The sequence below is a fragment of the Moschus berezovskii genome, chromosome 1 (genome assembly GCF_049115385.1).
Source record: "Moschus berezovskii isolate FMDL1 chromosome 1, NW_MosBer_1.0, whole genome shotgun sequence".
Classification (NCBI taxonomy): domain Eukaryota; kingdom Metazoa; phylum Chordata; class Mammalia; order Artiodactyla; family Moschidae; genus Moschus; species Moschus berezovskii.
In genome coordinates this window covers 19,344,292-19,369,903 of record NC_142460.1, presented here as the reverse complement: position 1 = coordinate 19,369,903, position 25,612 = coordinate 19,344,292, and the positions used below count along the sequence as shown (strand labels likewise).

The 25,612-nt window shown below is 45.3% G+C and overlaps 1 protein-coding gene across 1 annotated transcript; it reads left to right on the top strand.

Moving 5' to 3' along the window:
• Window positions 1–12,703: 12,703 nt before the first annotated feature.
• KCNE2 (potassium voltage-gated channel subfamily E regulatory subunit 2) lies at window positions 12,704–20,198 on the top strand. The gene is made up of 2 exons (XM_088835037.1): window positions 12,704–12,750; window positions 19,139–20,198. Exon 2 carries the CDS (start codon window positions 19,151–19,153, stop codon window positions 19,520–19,522), a length of 372 nt encoding a protein of 123 aa, XP_088691163.1. The 5' UTR covers window positions 12,704–12,750; window positions 19,139–19,150; the 3' UTR covers window positions 19,523–20,198.
• The last annotated feature ends 5,414 nt before the right edge of the window (window positions 20,199–25,612 follow it).

Here is a 25,612-nt window from a genome sequence, read left to right as displayed (position 1 = left end):
CCTACACAATGCAGATAATTTAAAATTGTTCTGAGTGACTGATGACTGGGCTGGGCATCCATGTTACAGATCTGGTGAGCAGGGGAAAAACTTGTCTGAGAATACGTCATTTGAAGTGAACAGGAAGCAAGCCATACTAAGATCTGCAGGAATATTGTTCCAGGCAGAGAACAGCTGATGCAGAGATGCTGTGGCAGGCCAAGTGATGGCCCCTCGAAGATGCCCAGCTCCTGATCCTTGGAACCTATGAATAGAGTTAACTTACATGGCAGAAGGGATGTTGCAGCTGTGAGTAAGTGAAAAGCTTTGAGGTGAGATTATTCTGGATTATTTGCTCAGGCTAGGTGTAATCACAAAGGTCCTTGTAAGAGACAGGCAAGAAGGTCAGTGTGAGTGGTAAGAAATGTGAGGATGAAGCAGAGGTTGGAGTCACATGAAGAAGAGGCCGTGAGCCAAGGAATGTAGGCAGTCTCTAGAAACTGGAAAAGACAAGGAAGCAGGTCCAAACCCGCAGAATCTCCAGAAGGATTCAGCCCTACTGACACCTTGATTTTAACCCAGCGAGACCCATTTTGGACTTCTGACCTCCAGAACTTTGAGATAATAAATATGTGTTGCTTTAAGCCACTGAGTTTGTGACAGTTTATTGCAACAACAATGAGAAACTGAGACAGATGCTAAGGTACAAACCAGAAGAACAGGGAAGCACGATCAGGTTACAAGGGCAGATGAGATCAGAGAGGGGACCAGGGGTCCTGTATTGGCTTGCAGGCTGCCCTAAGGAGTCTGGATTTTACTCCAAAGGTGATGGGAAACCAGTGGAGTTTTATACAGGGCAATATCGTGTTTTGATCTATGTTTCTCAAAGGTCATGCTGGTTGCTCTTAGACCTGGATGAATGAGGACAAAGAACAGAAGAAAGCTGAAGGCAGAGAGCAAGCCACGACAAAACCACGAGGCGGTGGCTCACAGTAGACTGAGTTGGGATACGCTTTGAAGCGCCAGATTAAAACAGGAAACCACAAAAGCAGTAAGAAATAAAGCTGAATCTATTGCTTGCCAGACAAAAGGACACGATCAAAAGGTCTGCCTGTGCAGAAATAGGAAGAACAAAGCTTAGGGTAAGAATAAAAAAAAATTACAACAGAAGAGGACAGGTTTCTGAGAACAGGTGTCCAGTTGGTGTATGAGATGGACTGCAACTCTTCTTTGCAGTTGGCCATCACACCAGTTACAACACAAAAGCCTGGACGCAGTTTCCAGTGAAGCTGAGTTGCGTTGCCATAGTTCCAGAGCCATAGTTCAATGTTACCCAGAGGTCACACTTGCACATCCAAGCTCAAGACTTGGAGAGATTTTTCTTGATGGGAGTGAATCTACAGTATCTGTTGATGGATTAGATATGGGAGGTAAGGAAAAGAAAGGAATTGAAGCTTATCCTTGGGTTTTTGGCTTAAAGAACTGAGAGGATGGTGAGTGTACCCTTACTGTGATGGTGGAGGAGAAGATCTGGTGGAGAATTAAGCGTTCTGTTTGACCTTTAAGGCAAGATGTCATCAGACAAACAAGCAGAAATGTCAAGAAAGCATCTGGACATTTGAGACTGAAGTTCAGAGGAGAGAATTGGATTGGAGACATAAATTTGTAAATATGGATTTTGAAGATATCCACTTAACTGTGGTATAGCTTACATCAAGTTACCCGCGCCCATTTCAAGCGTACAGTTGTATGACAAACGTGTACACTCGGGTAACCGCCACTGCAACCAGGACACGGAACAGTCACCCGCAGGAGTTCTCCCTGCAGCCTTTGCATTAACGCTTCTCCTCACTTGGCCCCAGGAAGCAGCTGACCTGCTTTCTGTTGCTATAGATTACGCTTGCCCTTTCCGGAGTTTCTAGAGATTCACTTACACAGTCAAACCCCTTTTTCGTCTGACGTGTTTCGCTCGGATAATCCATGTGGTTGCACGTATCATTGGTTTGTTCCTTTTTTTTTTTTTTTGAGCACTATTCAATTGTATAGATAGACTGCAATTTGTTTACTTGTTTGTCTGTTGAAGGATATGTGGGTTATTCCCAGCGTTTATATTATGAATATAATTGCTATGTGTAAGGTCAGACCCTGGTGGTCTTCTTGGCTTCCCCTTCCCAGTGGCCATCTTGGCTCCTTCTTCCCCTCTCCATCTCCCGCCGGAGGTAAAAAGTCCGGCCAAACCGCTGAGGAATCTCTGAGGTAAGAACCCTCTGCCGAGATCTGCCCCCCTTCCTGACCTCCAGAGCGACCAACCCGGTCTCGCCGCCTCGGCTAGCTGACCACTCTCCGTCTGGCATTCCCGCGCTTTGCCTTATTTAGGCCTGTCCAGCGTATATGATGTCACTTCCTGCCCCGAAGACATAAAACCCGCGCTCTGCCTCTGTTCGCGGCAGAACTCCTCGTGGCCATTCTTGCGGTCACTGGGTTCTGCCCGGGAGCACACTGCCAATAAAGCCTGTTACTTTCCCTTGGTGTCTGGGTTATTTCCTTACAGCTTGAGATGCCCGTTTTCGCGACCTTACACTATGAACATTCATACATAAGTCTTCGTGTGGACTTGCTTTTTCATTTATCTTGGGTAAATACATAGAAGTGGAAATTGTTGAGGCCCTTTTAAAAAATTAATTGATTTGGCTGGGCCAGTCTTAGTTGTGGCACGTGGGATCTTTCTTAATTGCAGTATATGGCATCTAGTTCCCTGACCAGGGATTGAACCTTGGCCCCCTGCACTGTGTGGAGTCTTAGCCACTAGACCCCCAGGGAAGTTCCCATTCAGGCCCTTTTGATAAGTTATTCAGAAACTACCAGACTGTTTGCAAGTGGCTGTATCATTTTCCATTCCCACCAGCGACGAGGAAAGCTCCAGTCACTCCTCAGCCTCACCAACTATCGGTGCTGTCAGTCTTATTTAAAGCTTAGCCATTCTAGTATATGAGTGGTGGCATCTCACTGTGCTCATAAGTTCATTTCCTGGCTGACTAATGATGTTGAGCCACTGAGGGGTATAGGAAGAAGTTCAAGGGTAGCTAAAAAAGAAAAGAAATAATGATTAACTCCAAGGCGAGGGGAAAAAACTTGTACAGGAAAGATGTAATTACGGCTCACAGTGTGAGCCATCAAGGAACAAGGTTTCTATTACCGTAGAAATGCAAACTCTGAGATCGGATTTAACCCTAAATTGTGATGTAACTAACTTCGCAGATGGCGCTAGTGGTGAAGAACCCACCCGCCAATGCAGGAGATGTAAGACACACGGGTTCGATCCCTACGTTGGGAAGATTCCCTGGAGGAGGAAATGGCAACCCACTCCAGTCTTCTTACCTGGAGAATCCCATGGACGGAGAAGCCTGGTGGGCTACAGTCCACGGGGTCGCAGAGAGTCGAACAGGACTGAAGTGACTTCGCATGCGTGTGGCGTAACTGCATTTGGAGGGTGTGGAGGAAGGCAGGTGTGGAGGTACAGCCACCGGCCGTCACAGGAAGACAACAGAGGCAGACTGTGCAGGGTGTCTCTCCTCGAAGGACTGAGGCAGAGACTGACTGATCTGAGATTCTCCAAAGACAATTAGCAACCCTCCACCTTCCCCATCGTCTGTCATCAGAGTTATGTTCTTCTTAAGAAGTGGTGGTAGCCTCTTGGTTTGTATCCATAGTGGTTCCTGAAGAACACTGCAGGGAGCTTGAAAGGCAGACAATTCTTTTTTTTTTTTTTTAATTTTTATCAATACATTTGGGGCTTCCCTGGTGGCTCAGTGGAAAAGAATATGCCTGCCAATGCAGGAGACAAACCAGAGTTCAATCAAATCAGGGTTTGATCTGTAGTCTGAGAAGATACCACATGCCATGGAGCAATGAAGTTCCACAAGCCACGAAAAAGAGGGCTTCCCTGGTGGCTCAGTTGGTGACGAATCTGCCTGCAGTGTAGGAGATCCAGGTTCGATTCCTGGGTTGGAGAGATCCCCTGGAGGAGGAAATGGCAACCCGCTCCAGTATTCTTGCCTGGAAAATCCCATGCACAGAGGAGCCTGGTGGGCTACAGTTCATGGGGTTACCAGACACAACTTAGCGACTAAACCACCACCACGTGCCCTAGAGCCTGTGTTCCACAGCAAGAGAAGCCACTGCAACTGTCCAGTTGCCCCTGCTTACTGCAACCGGAAAAAAGCCTGAGCAGCAGTAAAGACCCAGCACAGCCAAAAAATGAAATAAAATAAATAAATAAAATTATTAAAAAATTTAACAATACATTTAATGCAAACTAATATATCCAAGATATTATCATTTTGATAACACATTGATATAAAAATTATTAATAAGACGTTCTGTATTACTTGTCATAAGTCTTCAAAATCTGGTTTGTATTATACACCTATAGAACGTTTCAATTCAGATCAGCCATATTCTGTGTTCAGTAACTGTCTGATGGGACAACAGATACCTAAATGCTGAGAAGGAAAACTGAGGCAGCTATCCAGTTCAAGCTAAACAAACAAGCCGACGTACTTTTCTTTGCATAAGTCATTTAGATATTTCAGGATAAAATGGTTTTAAGCCTATGTGTTTACTCCAGGTATTAAATTTGTTTCATCTCATTGATATTTTGGATAAAAATCAAATCCAATAGACTTGAAAAAAGGGTCAGTGTTAAGTTCTTATAAGTATTTAAGCTAGCATACTGCTATTTTACAGGGTTTCCCTGGTGGCTCAGTGGTAAAGAATTCACCTGCAATGCGGGAGACATGGCAAGAGCTATGGGTTCGATCCCTGGGTTGGGAAGATCCTCTGGAGAAGGAAATGGCAACTCATTTCAGTACTCTTGCCTGGGAAATCCCATGGACAGAGGAGCCTGGCAGGCTATAGCCCATGGGGTCACAAAGAGTCAAGATACAACTTAGCAACTAAACACACAAACACAGTGCTATTTTGCATGTATGAAATTCACTAGATTTGATGTTCAAGTTTTCCAAATATTCCATAACTCTGTTTTAACCAACTTATCATCTGAGTTTCTATAGTTGAAAGGCAGACTCAGTTCTAAACAAAGTTTTCTACGCTCTTCTCTTTCAAAGGAACTTTGGTTTTTGTTAGTGCTAGATGTCAGACTGATTTAAAATCCAAAAGCAGATTCAGATCTCTAGATTTTAAAAACATGTCCTGTGTAGGCAGAGGTTAAGTAAAGCTGTATATGAAGATGTGAACTGCAATATTTTGAAAGAGGATATTTACTTTCATGTCCCTTGCTTTCTGGGCAGGTAGCATTTTATTATTAGGGACAAGGCAGAGTAGGTCTATCGAGAGCCTTCTGCAGAGGTCAAGAAGGCCGATGTCCATCAAGGGAAACAGGGGACAGCTCTGTCCCCTTTCCACTGTCTTCTCCAGCTTGCAACAGATACTTCAAAGAAAGTGAAAGTGTGAGTCGCTCAGTCGTGTCCGACTCTTTATGACCCCGCGGACTGTAGCCCACCAGGCTCTTCTGTCCATGGAATTCTCCAGGAGGCAAGAATACTGGAGTGGGTTGTCATTTCCTTCTCCAGGGGATCTTCCCAAGTCAGGGATCGAACCCAGGTCTCCTGCACTGCAGGCAGATTTTTTACCATCTGAGCCACTGGGAAAGCCCCTTACGTACGAAACAGAATCACAGACATAGAGAAAGAATTTATGGTGGCCCGGGGGACTGAGGGAGGAAGGGGTAGCTAGGGAGTTTGGGATAAGCATATACATACTGCTATGAGTATATTTAAAATGGATAACCAAAGAGAGTGTACTGTATAGCACAGGGAAGTCTGTTCCATGTTATGTGGCAGCCTGGATGGGAGGGGAGTCTGGGGGAGCATGGATACGTGTATATGTATGGGGAGTCCCTTTGCTGATCACCTGAAACTATCACAACATTGTTAATTGGCTATACCTCAATTAAAACAAAAAGAGCTACCCTTCTCATAATAAGGCTGGTCAAGTTGTGCTTCTCACCTCCACGTCCTCTTTTTATTTCTCTGAAAAATAATAGCAAAAGTTAATATGTGTAAGGCACTTACTGTCTTATTATGTGCCAGATCTGTACTAAGTGCTTTATGTTCTTTATCATTGTCATTTTTATGATAACCCAATGAGATAGAAACTCCTTTCCATCTTGCAGCTGAAGAATCCACAGATCAGGAACACTATGTAATTTGCTCTCCAGGTTTGTCAACCTCCAAAGCCAAGCTCTTAGCCTCCAGGATATATCACCTTCCAGTCTTGCTCTAATTATCAAAGACTCACTCACTCCTTTGGTTCTTCTGAGCTCTGCACCAGAAAAATTCAAGTTATAAGGTTAAACTGATGCTGAAGCCGAAGCTCCAATACTTTGGCCACCTGATGGAAAGAACTGACTCATTTGGAAAAGACCCTGATGCTGGGAAAGATTGAGGGCAGGAGGAGAAGGGGACGACAGAGGATGAGATGGTTGGATGGCCTCACCAACTCAATGGACATGAGTTTGAGTGAACTCCAGGAGTTGGTGATGGACAAGAAGGCCTGGTGTGCTGCACTCCGTGGGATCGCAAAGAGTCGGACACTGAACTGAAATGAACTGAACTGAACTGAACTGAGGCTGAACTGAGCTGAACTGAAATGAAGGTTAAACCACCAGGGCTGCCTGAGAAGGGAGATCAGCATCTTTTCCCTGTTTCACCAGCAGGGGGCACAGTCCTCTCAATGGAATTTCCCAGGGAGACATTTAAATGTCCTGCTTCTGTTTCTATGAAGGCACTCTCAGTCCGATGGGGCCATCAGATCCATCCTTTCTGGTGGAGTTTGCCTTGTCTTGTTCAGAGAAGGCAATTTTAGAGAACTAAAGGCGTCATAAGAAGCTAGTGCAGAGTTTTAGAAATCCTTGTATATCTTCAGTTCAGGTCTGTTCAGTCGCTCAGTCATGTCCGACACTTTGCGACCCCACGGACTGCAGCACACCAGGCCTTCTTGTCCATCACCAACTCCCGGAGTTTACTCAAACTCATGTCCATTGAGTCGGTGATGCCATCCAACCATTTCATCCTCTGTCGTCCCCTTCTCCTCCTACCTTCAATCTTTCCCAGCATCAGGGTCTTTTCCAATGAGTCAGCTCTTTGCATCAGGTGGCCAAAGTATTGGAGTTTCAGTTTCACCATCAGTCCTTACAACAAATATTCAGGACTGATTTACTTTAGGATGGACTGGTTGGATCTCCTTGCAGTCCAAGGAACTCTCAAGAGTCTTCTCCAACACCACAGTTCAAAAGCATCAATTCTTCTGCACTCAGCTTTCTTTATAGTCCAACTCTCACATCCATACATGACTACAGTAAAAACCATAGCCCTGACTAGATGGACCTTGGTTGGCCAAGTAATGTCTCTGCTTTTTAACACTCTGTCTAGGTTGGTCATAACTTTCCTTCCAAGGAGTAAGCATCTTTTAATTTCATGGCTGCAATCAGGATCCGCAGTGATTTTGGAGCACCAAAAAATAAAGTCAGCCACTGTTTCCACTGTTTCCCCATCTATTTCCCATGAAGTGATGGGACCAGATGCCATGATCTTTGTTTACTGAATGTTGAGCTTTAAGCCAATATTTTCACTCTCCTCTTTCACTTTCATCAAGAGGCTCTTTAGTTCTTCTTCACTTTCTGCCATAAGGGTGGTGTCATCTGCATATCTGAGGTTATTGATATTTCTCCTGGCAATCTTGATTCCAGTTTGTGCTTCTTCCAGCCCAGCGTTCCTCATGATGTACTCTGCATAGAAGTTAAATCAGCGGGGTGACAATATACAGCCTTGACGTACTCCTTTTCCTATTTGGAACCAGTCTGTTGTTCCATGTCCAGTTCTAACTGTTGCTTCCTGACCTGCACACAGATTTCTCAGGAGGCAGGTCAGGTGGTCTGCTATTCCTGTCTCTTTAAGAATTTTAAACAGTTTGTTGTGATCCACACAAAGGCTTTGGCATAGTCAGTGAAGCAGAAATAGATGTTTTTCTGGAGCTCTCTTGCTTTTTCGATATTCCAACAGATGTTGGCAATTTGATCTCTGGTTCCTCTGCTTTTTCTAAAACCAGTTTGAACATCTGAAGTTTACGGTTCATGTATTGCTAAAGACTGGCTTGGAGAATTTTAAGCATTATTTTACTAGCGTGTGAGGTGAGTGCAACTGTGCAGTAGTTCAAGCATTCTTTGGCATTGCCTTTCTTTGGGACTGGAATGGAAACTGACTTTTTCCAGTCCTGTGGCCACTGCTGACTTTTCCAAATTTGCTCACATATTGAGTGCAGCACTTTCACAGCATCATCTTTTAGGATCTGAAATAGCTCAACTGGAATTCCATCACCTCCACTAGCTTTCTTTGTAGTGATGCTTCCTGAGGCCCACTTGACTTCACATTCCAGGATGTCTGGCTCTAGGTGAGTGATCACACCATCGTGATTATCTGGGTCGTGAAGATCTTTTTTGTACAGTTCTTCTGTGTATTCTTGCCACCTCTCCTTAATATCTTCTGCTTCTGTTAGATCCCTACCATTTCTGTCCTTTATTGAGCCCATCTTTGCATGAAATGTTCCCTTGGTATCTCTAATTTTCTTGAAGAGATCTCTAGTCTTTCCTGTTCTGTGGTTTTCCTCTATCTCTTTGCACTAATCGCTGAGTAAGACTTTGTTATCTCTCCTTGCTATTCTTTGGAACTCTGCATTCAAATGGGTATGTTTCCTTTTCCCCTTTGCTTTTGGCTTCTCTTCTTTTCTCAGCTATTTGTAAGGCCTCCTCAGACAGCCATTTTGCTTTTTTGCATTTCTTTTTCTTGGGGATGGTCTTGATCCCTGTCTCCTGTACAATGTCACGAACCTCTGTTCATAGTTCATCGGTCACTCTGTCTGTCAGATCTAGTCCCTTAAATCTATTTCTCATTTCCACTGTATAATCATAAAGGATTTGATTTAGGCCATACCTGAATGGTCTAGTGGTTTTCAATTTCAGTCTGAATTTGAATTTCTTCAGATCACATCTAATACATTGTTTTTCTTCAGATCACATCTAATACATTAGCTATGGTACTTGGCTGTTGCTATTGTTCAGTGTCCAACTCTTTGTGACCCCATGGACTGCAGCACACCAAGTTCTGTCCTCCACCATCTCCTGGAGCTTGCTCAAACTCATGTCCATTGAGTCAATGATGCCATCCAACCATCTCATCCTCTGTGGTCCACTTCTCCTCCTGCCTTCTATCTTTCCCAGCATCAGGGACTTTTCTAATGAGTTTGCTTTTCATATCAGGTGGCCATGGTACTTTGTAGGTCATTTTAAACCCCACCCCTCTTCCACTTGCCAGACAGAGTACTGCAAAACTTATTGTTCAGAGCACCACTTAATGAGAAAATCCAAGATGAAACAAAGTTAACGTTCCTTTACACTGGAACATTACTGAATAATGACCAGCCCTGTGACTCTCAAGTGACTTTGGTGGAGTGTAACTTCTGTAACTGTAACTTTCTCCATTCTAAAGGAGATCAGTCCTAGGTGCTCATTGGAAGGACTGTTGCTAAAGCTGAAACTCCAATACTTTGACCACCTCATGCGAAGAGTTGACTCACTGGAAAAGACTCTGATGCTGGGAGGGATTGGGGGCAGGAGGAGAAGGGGATGACAGAGAATGAGATGGCTGGGTAGCATCACCGACTCGATGCACATGAGTTTTAGTGAACTCCGGGAGTTGGTGATGGACAGGGAGGCCTGGCGTGCTGTGATTCATGGGGTCGCAAAGAGTCGGACACGACTGAGCGACTGAAATGAACTTCTGTAGCCGCCATTCAGGAACCAGACTCAAACCCTGACTCTACTTCTTTGAAAACAAAGAAACAAAACTTACTCTTAAAATTTATTCATTTGGTTGTGTCAGGCCTCAGCTGTGGGACAAAGAATCCTCCTGTGTCTTGGGAGACATTTTTTTTGTGCCCCATAGAGTTTCCCAGGTGACTCGGTGATAAAGAATCTGCCTGCCAATGCAGGAGACTCAGGAGATGTGAGTTTTTTTCCTGGGTTGGGAAGATCCCCTGGAGAAGGAAATGGTAACTCAATCCAGTATTCTTGCCTGGACAGAGAAGCCTGGTGGGCTGCAGTCCATGGGGTCACCAAAGATTTGGACACAACCTAGCAACTAAACAACAACAACACAGACTCTCTAGCTGTGGCTTGAGGGCTTAGTTGCTCTGTGGCATATGGAATCAATTTTCGCCATCAGGAATCGAGCTCATGTCCCTTCCATCACAAGGTGGATTCTTAACCCCTGGACCACCAGGGGGACTTCCCTGGCCCTACTTCTATTTCATTCTGACCTGTTGAACTTACTGTGCCTGGCTTCCCTAGCTGTCAAGTTCACAGTACTTTTCACACTGGGTTGTGGAAATAATCACATGATGCTGATACAATAAATGCATTTGAGAAGAACCTGGCACATGGTAAGTGCTCAAGTGTGTCAGTTTCTATCAAGTCCCACTCTGCTCAGTTTCAATGTCTCCAACTATCATAGAAAGGATCATTCAGTAAGTATTGTTCAGTTTTTCATATTTTTTGCAGACTTGCTTCCATTTCCTCCATATAACACCTTTTGTGACCAGTTTCTATTTTATCAGACAACAGTGTTGTTATAATTCATTTGGAAATTGTTCCCAGAGAGAGGTGAAATGAAGTGAAGTGAGAGTCGCTCAGTTGTGTCTGACTCTTTGCAACCCCGTGGACAATATAGTCCATGGAATTCTGCAGGCCAGAATACTGGAGTGGGTAGGCTTTCCCTGCTCCAGGGGATCTTCCCAATCCAGGGATCGAACCCAGGTCTCCCTCATTGCACGCAGGTTCTTTACCAGCTGAGCCACCAGGGAAGCCCACAGTATTTAAACAAAATTTGGCTTATGAGGAGGTGGTCAGAATAGGAAGTCCTGCCTTGAAATATACTGACCATCTTCTCACTTCAGTTCAGTTCAGTTCAGTCGCTCAGTCGTGTCCAACTCTTTGTGACCCCATGGACTGCAGCACGCCAGGCTTCCCTGTCCATGACCAACTCTTGGAGCTTGCTCAAACTCATGCCATCCAACTAGCTCATCCTCTGTCGTCCCCTTCTCCTCCCACCTCAGTCTTTCCCAGCATCAGGGTCTTTTCCAAGGAGTCAGGTCTTTGCATTAGGTGGCCAAAGTAGTGGAGTTTCAGCTTCAGCATCAGTCCTTCCGATGAACATTCAGGGCTCAACCCACAGCAACCACCCGCGGCCATATTCATGTCAGCTCTCTGGGACACATCCCCTCCTCATGAGGTCTGCAGGGAAGGGTGCTGTCCACCGAGACTTGCCCCGGGGAGGGCGGCTCCCGGTACCCCGACTGGAGCTGGCATCACAGGGCTGGAGGGGAGGAATGTGCCCAAGGCCAGACTCCACCCAGGCACACTCCCTCCAGACACCAAGGTGAATTCCCAACTGCTGGTTAGTATTTGACTTTCCACATAAGATTAGATTAAATATTTGCGTTCATAAATATCTAGGACTGCAGACGGCGGACAGCGAGGGCTCGGCTGGCTACAGGCTGAAGCTGCACAGAGGCCAGATTTATGCAGCACCCTGGAAGCTCCCTAAGCCAGCAAGAAGGTGCAGCAAAGAATTCCCTACCGCTCACACACTACACAGGCAAGTTTCCAGCACAAATTCTTTATTGTTTGAGGAATTAAATAACAAAGCTATTTTTTCCCCCAGAAAATGATAAGAGGAATGATTTTCCTGGTACAAGACCTGGCCTTTCCTTCCTTCCTTCCTGGTTTCCTTCCCTCCTTCCTTTCCTATGCCCTTTGCTCGCTCTTCTCTCTTCCTCCCCTTCCTATTTTCTGCTTCTCCTTTCCCTCTCTCTCCTCCTCCTTTTTGTGGGGCTTTCTGTACTTGTTTCTTCAGTAGTTGCCTTTGCCTGAGCACTTTGAATGTGTATTTATTTTCTAAAATATTTTATTTAATTAATTGCACCAGGTCTTAGTTGCTGTATGTGGGATCTAGTTCCCTGACCAGGAAATGAACGTGGGCCCTCTGCACTGAGAGGGTGGAGTCTTAGCCACTGGACCACCAGGGAAGTCCCTCAGTATTTAATTTTCTAAATGGAAGTTTCATGGTAAATGCATACTCGTCTTTTTCTTTCGTGTTACAAAAGGGAAAGACTGCTGCCTTTCGTAGGTCTGGATGAGCCACAGTCTTTGCAGGAAAGAGAGCTTTGGGTTTGAGAATCAACGGCATGTTGCTTTCCTCATAGAGTCTCTTTGTCCTTGTCATGAATTATGCACATTTATGACAGCGGCTCCCCTGGCTACTCAGACAGTACAGAATCTACCTGCAGTGTAGGAGACCCGGGTTCAATCCCTGGGTCGGGAAGATCCCCTAGAGAAGGGAATGGCAACCCACTCCAGTATTCTTGCCATGGACAGAGGAGCCGAGTGGGCTACAGCCTATGGGGTCACAAAGAGTCAGACACGACTAAGCCATTGACACTTGCATTGTGTGACAGTTTAGGGGTTATTATGTGTCCTGAAGATAGGGCTGAACTCACTGATGTGTGTGGAGTCAAGCTTGGATCTTGGTCTCATTTCTTTTTGCCCAGTGAGCTGACCGGTTGCAGGCAATGGAAACAGGGAGTTTCTGGATTTCGTGACCTCTGCTAGGATAAAGCAGGGGCTGGGCGCCAGCCTGGGTGAGTTGGGTTTTGAGACTCAGCACTGTGACCTTGGACGGAGGATTCAAGCTTGTCTCGGGCTATAGTTACTCTACTCCCTAAAGCAGCAGGCAAGCCCCAAGAATCTCTAGGGACCCATCCTTTTATTTGACTGAGCCAGAACCATCTATTAAGAATGCCTGAAAATGTAGACCCATTTGTATTAAATTATATGACCTTGCCAATATTTGACCATATTTAACTGTGGTGCTGGAGAAGACTCTTGAGAGTCCCTTGGACTGCAAGGAGATCCAACCAGTCCATTCTAAAGGAGATCAATCCTGGGTGTTCATTGGAAGGACTGATGCTGAAGCCGAAACTTCAATACTTTGGCCGCCTCATGCGACGAGTTGACTCACTGGAAAAGAGTCTGATGCTAGGAGGGATTGGGGGTGGGAGGAGACGGGGACGACAGAGAATGAGATGGCTGGATGGCATCACTGACTCGATGGACATGAGTTTGAGTGAACTCCGGGAGTTGGTGATGGACAGGGAGGCCTGGTGTGCTGTGATTGATGGGGTCGCAAAGAGTCAGACACGACTGAGCGACTGAACTGAACTGAACTGACTGATGGGACAGACAATGACTTGCCCAGCTATGTCAGGCAACAGCATCTGAATAGTGAATCCTCCTTGGCCTTGACTTTTTCAGTCTGGCCAGGAGTCAGCACTGAGGCATTTTATCCCCAGAGACCCTTTTCAGCTCTGTGCTTAAAAAGCACCTTCTGATCTGCTTATCAATGGCCTCTGACCATATAAAAGAGCTGAACAAATAATCAGCTGTATCAGCTCTAAGAGGCTGGTCAATGCAGCTTTGTCCACACCCAGAAACAAAGCCAACTCCAGGGGAACTCTGAAGTCCTTCATCTCAAAGACACTTTGTGGCAGAGATTCTTGGTTGGGTTTCAGGGGCCCAGGAATCCCCAGAAAGTGAATGTAGAGTTTCGTATCTACACATACATACTTTTCTGGGGAAAAATAGTCATATTTTTCAATTTTGTTTTTCAAGGAATCTGGGGACCCTCCCTACCCTCCTCTCCCACAAATAAGTTAAGAATCACTATTGTAGATTCCAGGTGAAATCTTCAGAACACAGGATAGGAATGTTTATTCATTCACCAAACCAGTCTGCTCCCCACCAACCCCAGGCTTCCCTGGGGGCTCACATGATAAAGAATCTGCCTGCAATGCAGGAGACCTGGGTTCAATCCCTGGTTGGGAAGATTCCCTGGAGAAGGGCATGGCAACCCACTGCAGTGTTCTTGTATGGAGAATCCCACGGGCAATGGAGCCTGGCGGGTTACAGTCCATGGGGTCCCAAAGAGTTGGACATGATTGACTTTCATTTCACCCAACAACCCCTGTGCAGGTCCCTGGATTCAAAGATGCATAAAATGACCCCTGCCTTCCAGCAGCTCCGTTCTCGTGTCTTTTGGAATCAAAGGATTTATTCTCTAAACATCAGTTTCCTCATTTGTAAAACAGGTTCAATTCAGTTCAGTTGCTTAGCCATGTCTGACTCTTTGCAACCACATGGACTGCAGCACGCCAGACCTCCCTGTCCATCACCAACTCCTGGAGTTTACCCAAACTCATCTCCATTGAGTCGGTGATGCCATCCAACCATCTCATCCTCTGTCGACCCCTTCTCCTCCTGCCTTCAATCTTTCCCAGCATCAGGGTCTTTTCCAATGAGTCAGCCCTTCGCATCAGGTGGCTAAAGTATTGGAGTTTCAGCTTCAACATCAGTCCTTCCAATGAATATTCAGGACTGATTTCCTTTAGGATGGACTGGTTGGATCTCTTTGCAGTCCAAGGGGGTCTCAAGAGTCTTCTCCAACACCACAGTTCAAAAGTATCAATTCTTTGGCACTCAGCTTTCTTTATAGTCCAACTCTCACATCCATACATGACCACAGGAAAAACCATAGCCTTGACTAGACAGACCTTTGTTGGCCAAGTAATGTCTCTGCTTTTTAATATGCTGTCTAGTTTGGTCATAACTTTCCTTCCAAGGAGCAAGAGTCTTTTAATTTCATGGCTGCAGTCACCATCTGAAGTGATTTTGGAGCCCCCCAAAATAAAGTCTGTCACTGTTTCCACTGTTTCCCCATCTATTTGCCATGAAGTGATGGGACTGGATGCCATGATCTTAGTTTTGGAATGTTGAGCTTTAAGCCAACTTTTTCACTCTCCTCTTTCACTTTCATCAAGATGCTCTTTAGTTCTTCTTCACTTTCTGCCATAAGGGGGGTGTTATATGTGTATCTGAGGTTACTGATATTTCTCCTGGCAATCTTGATTCCAGCTTGTGCTTCATCCAGTCCAGCATTTCTCATGATGTTGTCTGCAGGGTGACAATATACAGCCTTGACGTACTCCTTCCCTGATTTGGAACCAGTCTGTTGTTCCACGTCCAGTTCTAACTGTTGCTTCTTGACTTGCATACAGATTTCTCAGGAGTCAGGTCAGGTGGTCTAGTATTCCCACCTCTTGAAGAATTTTCCACAGTTTGTTGTGATCCACACAGTCAAAGACTTTGGCATGGTCAATAAAGCAGAAGTAGATGTTTTTCTGGACCTCTCTTGCTTTTTACATGTTCCAATAGATATTGGCAATTTGATCTCTGGTTCTTCTGCCTTTTCTAAATACAGCTTGAACATCTGGAAGTTCTCAGTTCATGTGCTATGAAAGTTTGGCTTGGAGAATTTTGAGCATTACTTTGCTAGTGTATGAGATGAGTGCAATTGTGTGGTAGTTTGAGCATTCTTTGGAATTGCCTTTCTTTGGAATTGGAATGAAAACTGACTTTTTCCAGTCCTGTGGCCATTGCTGAGTTTTCCAAATTTGCTCACATATTGAGTGCAGCACTTTCACAGCATCATCTTTTAGGATCTGAAATAGCTCAACTGAAATTCCATCACCTCCATTAGCTTTGTTTGTAGTGATGCCTCCTAAGGCCCACTTGACTTCACATTCCAGGATGTCTGGCTCTAGGTGAGTAATCACAACATCATGATTATCTGGGTCATGAAGATCTTTCTTGTACAGTTCTTCTGTGTATTCTTTCCACCTCTTCTTAATATCTTCTGCTTCTGTTAGGTCCATACCATTTCTGTCCTTTATCAAGCCCATCTTTGCATGAAATGTTCCCTTGGTATCTCTAATTTTCTTGAAGAGATCTCTAGTCTTTCCCATTCTATTGTTTTCCTCTATTTCTTTGCATTGATCACTGAGGGAGGTTTTCGTATCTCTCCTTGCTATTCTTTGGAACTCTGCATTTAAATGGGTATATCTTTCATTCTCACCTTGCCTTTAGCTTCTTTTTTTTTTTTTCTCAGCTATTTGTCAGGCCTCCTCAGACAAACATTTTGCCTTTTTGCATTTCTTGTCTTGGGGATGGTCTTGATCACTGCCTTCTGGAGAAGGAGGTAATTGTCTACATTTTAGAGAGGTTTTGATCATCCTGTGACTAGTACACAATAAATGGGAAATTGAAACTAAGCAAGCAAGCAAACATGAGCAGTGTTGGCAGTGAGTGTGACCGACTCTACCGTCCCTCCCATGTGACACCGGGACTCTACTGCCTCCGCTTGGAGGAGACGGGAATTATAGGCACAGAGACAGCCCACAAAGGAGACTCATGGAAGGCAGGTAGGCCAAGGAGCTCAGCGCATGGAGGAGCTTGTAATGTGACCACCTCTCTGGGGGAACCCAGATCCAAGGTGGGCCTCCAGGGTGGGCCTCGGGTGGCTCAGGGCATGCTGGAGCTGCTTCACAGAACAGCACTTCAGTGAGCAGAAACAACTAGAATAGTTGTCATCTCGACAGAAAAAAAAACACACACACACAACAAAACATGAAGGGGATCCAGTTCTCTGCCCAGAAGAGGTCCCTTCTTCCCCTTCTCAGTTGCCTCCTGCTCCACAGTCGCTCAGGGTCTTCTCCCAGACTAAACTTCCCTCATCATCCCCCAACCAGCCTTTTTATTTTGTAAACTTAGCTCTTCTGGGATTTTGTTTGTTTTGCTGTCCCCCCCCTCCCCGTTGTCTCTATGTTACAACCATTTTTCTATTTGACTTAACTGAAGGAAACAGAATTCTCTCTAGAGGGTGTGGCAGGGGGATGTATACACTGGGAAATCAGTTTTCTTTATTGGCTGAAGCTGTGGGAAAGGGTTGGAGGGACCAGAGGGTGAGAACAATGGTGGGTAAGGTGTCAGGCTCCATTGCATTTGCGAGGTGAGCCCCAGAGAACAAGGGAAGGGCTGGTTGTCTGTTGATGCGTGCAACACATGTGAGGCCCCCAGATGGGCAGACCTGGGCTCTTCAAGGTTGCAGAAGCCAGTGGTGATGACGTCTTGAGTCTGGTTAAAGTCAGTTCAGCTACACTCTTAAACAGTGAACTGCTGTTTTAACGGGGACAAGCACACCTCTGTCACATTGCTTGGAAAATGTGCTTGGCAAATTGTTTAGTCACTCAGTTGTGTCCACCTCTTTGGGACCCCACAGACTGTGCATGGCGAGTGCTTCAGGGCAATCTTACGCCTCTGTTAAATTTCTTTTTGACCCGCTCTATTCACACCTGTTATGACGCTTTGCACCTCTCATGATCCTTTGTTTCCATCTCTCCCACAACACTGAGGTTCCAAAGGTAGAATTCTCATATTCGCTGTTGCTGCATTTCCAATGCTGGCACATACCTGGCACATTCATTTATTCATCAAATATCCATTGTGTGCCCAGTGTGTGCCAGGCTCTGTGCCAACGTTCGCTAAACCAGGGTAGACAGAGGTGATGTGAGCCCTGCCCTCAGAGACATGATGACTGATGGGAAAGATGAGGCCACAAGCCAATAATTACACACATACACAGAGTGACATATACACATAATTACCACATATTGGAGAGAGTGCTTTGAAGAAAAGTTAAAGGACACTGGGCCTACCTGGTGGCTCAGCGGTAAAGAACCCATCTGCTAATGCAAGAGATGTGAGTTCGATCCCTGGGTTGGGAAGATACCCTGGAGAAGGAAGTGGTAACCCACTCCAGTATTCTTCCCTGGAGAATCCCAAGGACAGAGGAGCCGGGCAGGCTCCACAGAGTCGCAGAAGAGTTGGACGTGACTTAGCAACTAAAACAACCAAACAACAATAGAAAAAGACACCATTGGACAAAAATGGGGGAGGGGAGAATGGCTGAGAGCAGGACCAGGGATATTTTCTCAGAAGCAGCAGCTAAGCTGGGCCCCAGAGGTCAAGGAGGTGGCAGAGGGAAGAGATGGGGAAAAGTATTCCAGGCTGAAGGAATAGAATATGCAAATGTCCTGATGCAGAAGAATGTTTACTCACCTGGAGGAAGGCAGGCCAGGCCAGTAAGACCAGTTGCCATAAGGGAAGAATAACTGGGGATGTGGTTAGGGGCTGGCCGGGCCAGGCCAGGAAGGAGGATTTTACTTTGAGAACAACAGGAAGGTATTGCATTTTTTCAAAACAAGGGAACGCTATGTGCCTATTTCCCTCTTAAAAAGAGCACATTGACTGGGCAGAGATGGGCAGATGTGACCCTGGGGAGGTGGTTTTAGGGAGGGTTGTATTACACTGCACTGTGTCCGCCAGGTGAGAGACGCTGGTGGCCGGGCAGTGGAAACACAGATGGAGTCGAGAAATATGAGTATTTCTCACGCTGTTCCTTTGTATCACTTACCAAAAGTGCTTCTTTCAAATCCGGAAGGACATGCTCACATCTTAGGGATACCTGGAATAAATCACAGCCTGCACATAGGAAACGGAGTGGATCACAATGTCTGTCCATGGCCCTTGCAAACGTCTGCCCCATAATTCTCTAAGAACACAGAACATACATCAGTCATTGCCTCCTTCAGCTGATGTCTGTGGAATATCTATTATGAATAAGGCATTGTGCTAGCTATTGTGAGGTGACCCGCTATTTAGAAACAAAGTCATGGATGAAAGATTATCGATGAAAATTTTGAAGGTAAGAAGAATATTAGGAAGAAAAAAATTTGAGTATACCAGCCAGGTTAACACTTTAAACTTATTTATTTCCAGTCTTTTTTCATTTTTGTCTACATATACTATTTATTTACATATGCAAATTGGGATCATGTAGTTTTATGTGCTTATGTTACTTTTATTGTAAGATACTGTGCATGAAAAACTGCTGCATAAAACATGCAAAACTTAAAGAATAATAAAATATGCACTTAATCACCAGCCAGGTAAAGAAGAAATAACATTACTCCCCCCCTCAACCTTGTCTGCCCCTCCCTCCATTCCTTAAGGCAGCCAAATAGAGAAAGAATTCATTTCTTAAACTGTTCACCTATTTTACTATTTAAATTGCAGCAGGACGGAAATATGCCAACTCTATCCAATCTGACACAGACACTGGAATATGTCTTCAAAAGGATTTTTATCACTTACATGGACAACTGGCGCAGGAACACAACGGTTGAGCAAGAGGCCCTGCAAGCCAAGGTTGATGCTGAGAACTTCTACTACGTCATCTTGTACCTTATGGTGATGATCGGAATGTTCTCTTTCATCATTGTAGCCATCCTGGTGAGCACAGTGAAATCCAAGAGACGAGAGCACTCCAATGACCCGTACCACCAGTACATTGTGGAGGACTGGCAAGGGAAGTACAGAAGTCAAATTGTGAACCTAGAAGAATCAAGGGTGGCCGTCCCCGAGAACACCGGTGCAGCAGCGCTCACGATGTCTCCTTGACCAGAGGTGGGGGCACGGAGGCAACATCTGATGTGCGAATAGGAAGATCTGCTGGTTCCATGGAGTCAATCCAAGTTGCCATGCTTCGAAGACACTGAGTTCCTCACTCTTTGTTGAGAATTTTCATCGATATCACGTAGTTGATCAGCTAAGAGACATTTCAATCTCATGCTTCACGTTTGCTCTGTGGAGCAATAACTTATGCCAAAGACCTCTTTCCTTTTCTGTGCAATGTCAATGTCGTTTTAATCAATGTCAATAGTGAAAATAAAACCAAATTTGAAGTAATGTGCCTGGGCAGTGACAGTGGGGATAGGAAGGAGAAATTAACAAATCATTGAATGGTCTCCCTTGTGAAACCTTATTTTGTATGTTTGACTGATTCAATTTATAAGTAACCAAGGTGTATTATTCAGAAAACGGAGGTTCAAAAATCTATCACTTGCTCACTAGATTAAAGCAGGAGCATCTGTTTATTAATTCATGAATACAGAGTCTGAAGTGACAAATGAACAGAACCACAGGTTTCCTTCATGTGTATTGCTTCCTTGGCATTGAGCTTATTTGGAAGTGGGAAGACAGAACCAACATTTCATAAGGGCAGAGTCCACACCAGATAAATAGAATCTTTAGGTGTAACAGAAACACATTTTTAATTAACATTTTAAATTTTACAGAAGACTAATTTAAAAGTTCTTGCCATTATAGAAAAAAATAATAATACGTGAAAATGCTGCCTAATAAACCACTCATTCTTTTCACTCAATTTATTTTCTTGGTTTACAATTACTTATTTTATGTTTCAAGAAATTTATTTTCATGAATGTATGGAAAGTGGCTGAATTGCTGAGGTCTATTGAAGAGCTCTTGCCTGGAAAATCCCCTGGACGTAGGAGCCTGCTAGGCTGCAGTCCATGGGGTTGCTAGGAGTCGGACATGACTGAGCGACTTCACTTTCACTTTTCACTTTCATGCATTGGAGAAGGAAATGGCAACCCACTCCAGTGTTCTTGCCTGGAGAATCCCAGGGACGGGGGAGCCTGGTGGGCTGCTATCTATGGGGTAGCACAGAGTCAGACACAACTGATGAGACTTAGCAGCAGCAGCAGTGAAGAGCTAGACCATAACTGCTTAATATTTTGACTCTGGGGGTCACTATATTATAGAATGTCAAGGCCAAAGGGCACCTTGGAGATAACAGAATCCTTGTCAGACCATTTCATTTATGGATAGGCAACTCCAGTTCACAGATTTAGGTGACTTCATTCCTTAATTCAATCAAGTACCATTTATTATCTGTCTGCTTGGGTCAATGGCTTCCCTTGTGGCTCAGCTGGTAAAGAATCCACCTGCCATGCGGGAGAACTGGGTTCAATCCCTGGGTTGGGAAGATCCCCTGGAGAAGGGAAAGGCTACCCACTCTAGGATTCTTGCCTGGAGAATTCCATGGGTTGTATAGTACATGGGGTCACAGAGTTGGACACGACTGAGCGACTTTCACTTTCACTTCCTGGGTCAATGGCCTAGACCAGGAGTATACAGATGAACATGATTCCCTGAGCTGGAGGAACTCACTCAGCAGAAAGGGAGGCAGGCACAGAGAGGGAGTCAGAACATCCTGATTATATAATGTGACGGGGTTATATTGGAGACCAACACAAAATGGCAGGAGCCAGGACAGAGGGCCTGCCTAACTCGGGTTAATGTCCAGAGAGGGCTGAGAGGGGAAAGGCAATAGCAAGACACACATATGGGGTGTAGCCTCATGAAGGTTCGTGCCCCCTTGCTTATTCTCTGCTCCTTCCCCAGCTCCCCATCTACTCAGGGCATCAAGACAGGGCATTGGGAACAAAGCCTCAAGTCTCAGAGCACTGAGACAAAATTGAAAACAAGAGTCCTTTTTCAGCATCTTATATGGATTACAAGATTTGTCTCTTTAGAGTGAAAGATATTAGGTCTGTTTCCTAAAAACAAGCATGCGATTGTGCTAACAGAAGCATTCAATACACTGTTAAGGAAAGCCACCAACATTCCAATAACATAATGGCAAGAGTAGTTTCTCTCCTTAGGTGAGAAACCCGGAAATGCTGAACCACACAGAAATTTTTTTAATTTACGTTTATTCTGGTTGCATTCAGTCTCAGTTGCGGCGTGTGGGGTCTTAGTTCCCTGACCAGGCATCAAATCCGCGTCCTCTCATAGGAAGGTAGACTCTTTTTCTTTTTTAACCTTATTATGAAAAATTGTGTTAAACATTTACAAAAGAAGAGAGCAGTTTGGAAGGCAGATTCTTAACCACTGGACTGCCAGGGAAGTCTCCAGAACATTTTAATCAATGTGCCCAGAGCAGCAGATGGATAGCATCACTAATTCAATGGACATGAGTTTGAGCAAACTCCAGGAAATAGTGTAGGGCAGGGAAGCCTGTCGTGCTGCAGTCCATGGGGTCACAGAGTTGGACATGACTGAGTGACTGAACAACAGCCAGAGCAGCAACTCGGGCAACAAAATCTCAGCTTTGGGTCTGGATCCAGACAGGAATCCAAGGTTTCTCCTAATTGACCAAATTTATCTCCTTGACCAAACCCTGGTCAGGCTCCTTTGAACCCTCTTTTTGAATTGACCTCAACCTTGGCCTAAAAACCCTGCAGACTCTTGGCACAAAAGATACCATCCACCTCCCCACACTAAGAGACTTGAACAAACACTGCCTACATCCCTAAGGAGATCCTAGCCTGCTTTAAGGTGCCTGCCTAGGAAAACTTAAGAAGGAGCCAGGAGAATGAACTATTCGTTCAGGCCAAAACCTGGTGGTAGGCAAATCAGCCCCTTGAATCCCTGATAGAGCATTTACTTTGGAAGCCTTTCTATTATAAATCCTTTTTCTCCTCCTTCGAGGTATAAATCATTTACCACCCAGAACTGCCTTGTCTCTTTGATATGCTAGCATTGAAGGAGGTAACAGCTTTAACTTGCACCACTGCCTCCAGTCATAAAGGCTGAACTTTGTTTCTCCTCCAGGTAAGCATCTATTGACAGACCCAGATGCTGTTGACCCAGTCCCCTCCACTTTTTGTAAATTTCCACTGACTCTGCTCAAGTACCAGCTGTCCAACCCCTTCTCATTTTTTTTTTTTTTTAATTTTGGCTGCACTGGGTCTTTGTTGAGGCAGACAGACTTCTCTTACTGCAGCACATGGGCTCAGTTCCCCCAAGGTAGGTGGGATCCTAGTTTCTGGTCCAGGGATCAAATCAGAGAAGTCCCCCTCCTTCTCCTTTTAAAATGCTCAGTTACCTCTACAAACCAAGCTTGGTTCATGCTGGGTTCTTTTCCCTATTGTGATAGTTACTGAATAAAGTCCATCCTTTACACTTCAACTGGTGTCCAACTTTGTTTATCTTTGACACAGGAGAACAAATTAAGGGGGAAAATATCTAGGTTCCCCAATTAAGTATGTTTTATCATCATCACTTAAAGTATATTGGGGCCAACACAGATGGTTAGCAGCCAACTTTACTTTGGGGGAATAGGAGAAACGCCCAGTATTTACCAGCATTTCAGGTCTACAGTCGCTGGTACCTGCTCCACTTTGTTACTCCAGCATCAATTCCCACAGAACCCAGCCTTGCCACATTCAACCTGGCAACTAAAAAACGCCAGTTCCAACAAGTTGCTGGTTTTCTTTCCCACCTGTTCTTTCCGGTTGATCTATATAAACTGAGTTCCACTCACTTTTTTACAGCAGAGCTCAGAAGCCATTTGAAAAGGAACCCATGGCAGTGGCTGCCCTGATAGTCGAGGTTCAGATTACCCAGAGTCAGGTCCCAGCTCTGGTACTTGCTGGCTTTAAAACCCTGGACAGTTTAATCTGTTTGTGTCTCCGTTTCTTCATTTGTGAAATGGTTATAGTCACATCATGTCTTTCATAGGCTTGTAAGACTTTTATTAGACAATAGCTGCAAAGTGCTTGCTGCTAAGTCACTTCAGTCGTATCCGACTCTGTGCGACCCCATAGACGGAAGCCCACCAGGCTCCCCCGTCCTTGGGATTCTCCAGGCAAGAACACTGGAGTGGGTTGCCATTTCCTTCTCCAATGTGTGAAAGTGAAAAGTGAAAGTGAGGTGACTCAGTCGTGTCCGACCCTTAGCGACCCCACAGACTGCAGCCTACCAGGCTCCTCCATCCATGGGATTTTCTAGGCAAGAGTACTGGAGTGGCTTGCCATTGCCTTCTCCGAAAGTGCTTAGAGCAAAGCTATTTTTGTTATTCTCTCCAGGAAAACTTCGCAGAACTTGTTGACAGAACTAACCCCCTGCTCCCCAGTCCCTCAGTTTGTCCTTTCCTCTGCACTCCCAATGGGATTCCACAAGACTGCGTGGATTCAAATATCAATTTTGCCATTCCAATTCACACGTTTCCTTGAATCAACCACTTAATCTCCCCCTGCCTCAGTTTCCTCAACCAAAAAAGGGTGAACTGCCCTCTTGTTACCCTGGAATTTTCGGCACCCTCACTTGGTAGTGGGCTCAAATTCCACTCTGGTTTACTAAGCACTTGTTGAATGAAGGAATCTGGGAACTTAGTAACGGTCACCCTACCACTATCCCAAAGGAAAAGGAATGCATTTTTGGCAGAGAAGATAAAGGCTAAATTTAGAAACTTCTGAGGACTCACATCAGATTGGTTCCAACAACAGACTGGTTCAAAAATCAGGAAAGTATGTCAAGACTGTATATTGTCACCCTGCTTATCTAACTTACATGCAGAGTACATCAGGAGCCTGGTAGGCTGCAGTCCGTCGGGTCGCTAAGGGTCGGACACGACTGAGCGACTTCACTTTCACTTTTCACTTTCACACATTGGAGAAGGAAATGGCAACCCACTCCAGTGTTCTTGCCTGGAGAATCCCAGGGATGGAGGAGCCTGGTGGGCTTCCGTCTATGGGGTCGCGCAAAGTCGGACACAACTGAAGTGACTTAGCAGCAGCAGCAGCTATGCAGACAACACCACACTTAAGGCAGAAAGTGAAGCAGAACTAAAGAGGATCTTGATGAAAGATGAGAGTGAAAAAGTTGGCTTAAAGCTCAACATTCCCTGGTGGCTCATGGTAAAGTGCCTGCTTACAATTAGGGAGACCTGGGTTCAATCCCTGGGTTGGGAAGATCTCCTGGAGAAGGAAATGGCAACCCACTCCAGTATTCTTGCCTGTAAATTCCCATGGACAGAAGATCCTGGCAGGCTACAGTCCACGGGGTCGCAAAGTCGGACAGGACTGAGCAACTTCACTTTCACTTTCAGAAAACTAAGATCATGGCATCCAGTCCCATCACTTCATGGCAAATACATAGGGAAGCAGTGGAAACAGTAACAGACTTTATTTTGGGGGGCTCCAAAATCACTTCAGATGGTGACTGCAGCCATGAAATTAAAAGATGTTTGCTCCTTGGAAGAAAAGCTATGACAAACCTAGACAGCATATTTACTTGGCCAACAAAGGTCCGTCTAGTCAATGCTATGGTTTTTCCAGTAGTCGTGTATGGATGTGAGAATTGAACTATAAAGAAAACTGAGCACTGAAGAATTGATGCTTTTGAACTGGTGTTGGAGATGACATCTTGAGAGTCACTTGGACTGCAAGATCCAACTAGTCCACCCTAAATGAAATCAGTCCTGAAAATCCATTGGAAAGACTGATGCTGAACCTGAAACTCCAGTACTCTGGCCACCTGATGCAAACAGCTGACTCATTGGTAAAGGCCCTGATGCTGGGAAAGACTAAGGCAGGAGGAGAAGGGGACGACAGAGGATGAGCTGGTTGGATGGCATCACCGACTCAATGGACATGAGTTTGAGTGAACTCCGGGATTGGTGAAGGACAGGGAGGCCTGGCGTGCTGCAGTCCATGGGGTCGCAGAGAATCGGACACGACTGAGCGACTGAACTGGGTACCCTCTTGCCCTCAGCGGCACAGAGAGAGGAACACCCACGGATGAGAGACAGCGGAGGGGGAGGGGCCCCGCGACGCCCCGCTCTCCCGCCGCCGTCCTCCTCCTCCAGCTCAGGTCAGTGAACAAGAACGTGCCCCACCC

Coding starts and splice junctions, on each gene's coding strand:
- KCNE2 (XM_088835037.1), top strand. CDS start 19,151: ATGCCAACTCTATCCAATCTGACACAGACACTGGAATATGTCTTCAAA.